Source organism: Pogonomyrmex barbatus, unplaced genomic scaffold (assembly GCF_055798465.1).
Source record: "Pogonomyrmex barbatus isolate J1 unplaced genomic scaffold, ASM5579846v1 scaffold14, whole genome shotgun sequence".
Taxonomy (NCBI): Eukaryota; Metazoa; Arthropoda; class Insecta; order Hymenoptera; family Formicidae; genus Pogonomyrmex; species Pogonomyrmex barbatus.
In genome coordinates, this window is record NW_028297110.1 from 7,038,211 (window position 1) to 7,043,916 (window position 5,706).

At 28.8% G+C, this 5,706-nt stretch overlaps 2 protein-coding genes across 11 annotated transcripts in view; one reads left to right on the forward strand and one right to left on the reverse strand.

Moving 5' to 3' along the window:
• LOC105426434 (protein O-mannosyl-transferase Tmtc4) overlaps positions 1-2,310 on the forward strand; it is an 8,080-nt gene extending 5,770 nt beyond the window's left edge. For all 9 annotated transcript variants that reach the window (XM_089072874.1, XM_089072870.1, XM_089072866.1 and 6 more), the window contains one exon: positions 2,158-2,310. In XM_089072874.1, coding sequence (XP_088929000.1) covers positions 2,158-2,294 — 137 coding nt within the window. In that variant the 3' untranslated portion in view covers positions 2,295-2,310. The remainder of the gene's footprint in view (positions 1-2,157) is intronic.
• Positions 1-4,130, reverse strand: part of Pbp49 (proximal sequence element A Pbp49) — a 6,075-nt gene extending 1,945 nt beyond the window's left edge. Inside the window, exons 1-6 of one of the 2 annotated variants that reach the window (XM_089072876.1) lie at positions 3,737-4,129; positions 3,474-3,651; positions 3,099-3,371; positions 2,783-3,021; positions 2,484-2,628; positions 1-1,034 (exon numbers count right to left, since the gene is read on the reverse strand). The exon at positions 1-1,034 is cut by the window's left edge and continues 298 nt beyond it. In XM_089072876.1, the coding sequence (XP_088929002.1) occupies positions 1,029-1,034; positions 2,484-2,628; positions 2,783-3,021; positions 3,099-3,371; positions 3,474-3,651; positions 3,737-3,939 (1,044 nt within the window). In that variant the 5' untranslated portion in view covers positions 3,940-4,129 and the 3' untranslated portion in view covers positions 1-1,028. Of the gene's footprint in view, positions 1,035-2,483; positions 2,629-2,782; positions 3,022-3,098; positions 3,372-3,473; positions 3,652-3,736 lie in introns of both variants that reach the window. The other variant, XM_089072875.1, reaches the window with a different exon arrangement.
• Between the last annotated feature and the right edge of the window lie 1,576 nt (positions 4,131-5,706).

Here is a 5,706-nt window from a genome sequence, read left to right on the forward strand (position 1 = left end):
TAATATGGAATATTTTGTGTGTGTGTGTGTGTGTGTGTGTGTGTGTCTCATAATAGAATATATACACATATATATTACTTCTTAAGTAGCGTCTTAATTATATTCCATTAATTATAGCGGTATTTCTCATTAAAAATTGAGTTGAAAAGTCTTAAATCTTTTTTTTTTTAATAAATAATGAAGTAGCAATTATTGAGAAAAGTTAGTCTAATCAACATCGTTCTTTAGACGTACATGAGTGAACCATAGACAATAGCTGAGTTACTCATGTATACTGTAAGAATTAGACGACCGTAAGCGGTCATGAAAGAGATTCGGAATATAAACAGCTAACAGAGAGGAGCCGTCGTGGTCGTGCAGACTAAGTGTCGGATTGGTAGACGAGGGATCCCGAGTTCAAATCCAGTCGGTCTCCGTTAATTTTTTCCGAATCTAATAGATATCTTTCAATACTATCAACTCGGGGGCTCGAGCCATGCTTGATGCAATCTCTCCTGTCGTGCTCCAGGAGGATTATTTGTATATTTGCCAATGGCGTTGGAGGGTGTCGCCGCTGCAGTCCGACCTGCATCCATCGAGAGAGTAGGACCATCATCTCTCTGGAGTACCAAGTAGCTCTTAGTGGAGTAGTGAAATAGATTCTACCGCTCCTACTTGCGAGATGGTGCACATAAGAAACGTCAGTCTCGACACGAAGGGGTGAAGTGCATTCGAGGGGGTGGGACCATCATCTCTCTGGAGTGCCGGTCGTGGGGATTCGAAAAAAGAATACATGTATATATGTATATTGTAATATATATATATATATATATGTGTGTGTCATTGTATTGTTGACGTGTTATTCTAAACACGTTATTTGCGATAAATATCATCACATGCCTCGGTAGTCGAAAGGATAAGATGCCTGCCCGGTAAGCAGGAGATCCAGGTTCGATTCCTGGCTGAGGTGGTATTTTTTTCGCAAAATAATTATGAGTTTTCACGACTGGTTCGTGGTCGGACCCCGCCGTGACGCACACCCTCCCTTCTTACACCTATTTAAAAGATGATGCTGATTGAATTATTTTTCTCAATAATTACTAATTCGTTATTCATTATAAAAAAGAATGATTTACGATATATATATATATATATATATATATATATATATATATATATATATATATATATACATATACATATACATATACAGGGTGTCCCAAAACTCCCGCGTTTGGAATACACTATGTGATTCTTTATGCTAAAAGAAACAACTTTTTCCTTTAGCAAAATTGTGTGTGACGAATAGTTTTTATAGTGGAGAGTGCAGATTAAAAGTGACGAATGAGCGCGCGTATGTGCGTAGCGGTCAGGGCTGACGCGCGTTTCTCAGGCCGACATAGTCTGGAACTTAATCTTTCGGATAATCTTTCGGACGACTTCACGTATTGCATTGTTTAAAATATAATACAAGTTACAACAAAATAAGTATTGTTTTCATCTTTTACATAACTATTACTAACTCTATAACTAACTTAATACTTCTATTATTTTAATTACTGCACAATTGCATATAATAAAAAAAATTAATTTAACGAATTATTTAGATACTATTATGAAAAAAATCAATTTTTTTACTTTTCGTGATTAAGTACTCACGTAATTAATAAGTATTCGTTAAATTCAATATTTTTTTTACTGTCATATACAATTGCACATACGACAATAAAAAAATAATTAAAATAATAAAATGCTCAGTTCATACACCATATTATTTACATTTATTTTTATTTCGAGATAATGCTACGAAATCAGACAATTTTTTTATTAAATCGTTAAAGGATGAAAACAATACTTATTTTGTTAACTTTTATCATATTTTAAACAATATAGTACGTGAAGTCGTCAAAGATTAAGTACCAAGTCGCGCCGGCCCTGACCGCTACGCCATACGCGTGCTTATTCGTCACTTTTAATGTGATTTACTATAAAAACTACTCGTCGCATGCAATTTTGCTAAAGAAAAAAGTTATTTCTTTTAGCATAAAGAATCACGTAATGTACTCCCAATGCGGGAGTTTTGAGACACTCTATATATGTATAATCATATCAAACAGGAATGCATATATATGTGTGTGCGTGAAATACAAATGTCATTTGTCAAAAATTTTATTTTAGGTGTCTTATATCATCGTTGGAATAAATTAAATGCAGCAGAACAAATGTATAAAATAGCATTACAGTTGAAGCCAGATTTATATAGTGCAAAGGACAACTTACAAAGATTGTACATGTTAAAGGCATCAATAAAATAATTTTTGTTGTCTCTTACATTTTATGTTTATTATGCACATAATTTATACATATAAATTTTGTTAAATATTTTATTTTCTTATAGACATCAACTCTGGTATACAAGGATAATTATATGCCTTGAAGTTTCCAACTTTTTTACCATCAACATAATTATAGGATATAAAACATCTATTACAGATATAACTTACATCATGTGGTATTCTATCATGTTCTGTTATAATCCAATGTACATTAAGAATGCCACAACAGATACAATTTTTTCCAGAGATAGGTCTTATTCTCTCTATTCTAGGATAGGCAGACAATGCTAACACATCATCTATAGACATTAACCTAATACAAATAATCCATGATTAAGTAAATGACTTTTTACTAAAATTGTAAATACTACTAATAGCTTTGTAGAATCTCATTTTCATTATGACATCATTTTGTTGACAGAATTTAAAAAATTTTAATCTTTCTATATTATATTGATAAAAGTTACCTGGCATCACTCAATACAATTAAATGTTCACAATAACCTTGATGTTGATACACCCATGGAAAGCCAAATCTTGTACAAAGAGAATTTATCTGGGCATCCATGGTAGCAATTTTAAATGGACCTATATCACGAGCAGCTGCCCATTCTAATATGACTCTACTATAATCAATGTTAGTTGGCATACTAGTATCATTATAAAATGTATCTTCAATATAAAAAAATCCTGATTGATAGATATGCTATAAGTAAAAATATAATTAATTTTCATACAATGAATATTATAGAATAGATAAAATAAAATAGAAAGATTACTTACTTTTGCCATTAGGCTAGGCTTTTGATTTGGATCTTTGCTAATTTCTTTTGTAATTGACAAATCAGATTGACACATTATTTTTTGACGTAATTCATAAAGAGTTTGGCATCCTAATATTGATATGACACTTTTAAGTTTTAGAACTGGTATATTTGTTCTATACTTAAAAGAACGAGGCTGGCTATTAAATGGTTCATATACTCTAACATAAACTAAGAATTCTTCATTTGGCATTATGGAATTATTATTAGACAATCTTAACTTATCATATTTCTAGAAAAAAATAAATTATTTCAGTACAATTTGAGAAATCATTGAATATCAAATAAAAAAAATACTAAAGTGACCTAAAATTTTTTGGAAGCAATTACTTACAATAGGAATACCATTTAGAAATTTTGGCTTTATTAAAGCTTCTTTGGATAAAATTTTCAATACTTTAATTGTTTCTAATGGAACATTATCTAAAATTCTTTCAGATATGTTAATATATCCTTGTTTTTCTTGTTCTTCTGCATTAGCAGCTTCTATTGGCAATGTTAAATTATCGATACTGCAAAATTGATTTACAATAATACGCAAGAATATTTCTGATTTTAATTAAAAAATATATATTTTTTACATAATGTAAGATATACCTGCAATAATGTTTCATTAAAACTATCCTTGCTTGTGAAAGATCAGTTTCCATAAGTTGAAAAATCTTTTCTTCACTTTGTTTGCCTATTTCATGACATTTCGATAATTTTATTAATTCACTATATTGCTGAAAATAATCCTTTACGCAAATCTTTGATGATGCCTGACGATCGTAAAGTTTATACACTTGATCCATCTTCATAAATAAATGTTAAGATCAAAGAAATTATAAGAGAAAACATCGATGTATGCCTTCAGTTTGCAAAAGAGCAAAATATTTCATAATGATTGTTTTCCAGTAAGATTATACACATGGCTGCGTTCAGCAGAGAAAGCTAGAGATACTACAATGAGAGACTGGCCACGACTCTGATCCGCCATGTTTTGGTTAAACCTGAGAGAGAAAGAAAAATACATCATTTAACCAATAACGTTTTGGTAGTGATATTTTTTATTTTGCATTTTTTATTTTGCATTTTTTATTGTGCATTGATTTAAGTGTATTGTGCATGTGTATTAAACATATGGAAAGCGTGATAATATATTATTAAATAATAGAGATACTAAAATTGCAAAATATAATCATAAATTAATTAATTGTGATAAATTAATATAAAAAATGGATGTTCATTTTCTTACTTAAATTTTATTTTATATTGTAATAAAGTTTGTTTATAATAATAATAATAATAATAATAAATATGTATAATAATCCTTTCTAAAAAAAGATATGACATCGATATTTGAATCTCTCGAAATTTCCTCGAAGTTTATTGTTGACGCTTTTCCGCGATGAGTTCTCTTACTGCACTAACTTTGCGATTAGCTGTCATTGTATTGATTTCACAGAGAACCGTTTTGGCATTGTGTATCAAAAAGTTAAAAATATTATAGTAACAGTAGTAATAGTAGTATTACATTAATTTTTGCTCTTGTGTTGAAAAAAAAATAGCGAAAAAAGATAAATAAAAAAGATAAATAAATAAATAGTAATAAATTTAAAATCGTTAGTAATAAATTTAAAATTAATATTAAAGGAAATATATTAATAAATACAATAAATATATCAATAAATTGGTAATATAACGATGTAAAATAAAGTTTTATAAATATACACATTTTATTACCTTTAAAACGCTTATGTTTTTAAATTATAATATTACGATTTAAGATTAATGTAGTTAATGTATTTGAAAATAAGTGGGAATAGCCAAAAGATGGCGGACCAATTAAAAGTGGCTTTTTCGTGACCAGCCTCTTATTATAGTGTCTCTAATATAAATCAATCATATTGAAGAAGTTTACACAAGTGCAAGCTGCTTTCTCTAAAGATACTACATAAGTGTCGCCACAAAGTATTTAATCTTTAAGCCGTAAGAAATTAACCAATCATAGTCGATTATTCTTTTCATATTTGATTATAATTGGTCAATTTCTTACGTCTTAAAGCTTAAATCACCTATTGTGGACCGATACTAAGAGACTGGTCATGAAAAAGCCACTTTTGATTGGTCCGCCATCTTTTACTTATTTTCACTTATATAGTTTGAAATATTTTTTTCAATCTCATATATATATATATATATATATATATATATATATATATATTCATATATATATTCATATATATATATATATATATATATATATATATATATATATATTCAATAGAATCTGCTGTATTATCACTCAACACTTGAGCTGCTAAATAAATTTTCATTATTAAGTTTTAAAATTGCACACAGCTGTCCTTAATTTATTTTAATTTACTAATCTAAGTCCCTCACTTTCTTGAATACACACAAGTTTATCTATTAATTCCCATTTTATCTCATTATTATCGCCATCTAATAACATCAAGTATTTTTCAAAACAATTACGTATGTTTTTAAGCATGTAACAAGGATCAAATATAACATTAAGAAGTAATTCATTTTCTACAAGATGAAAAAAAATGGTGTACTGTTTA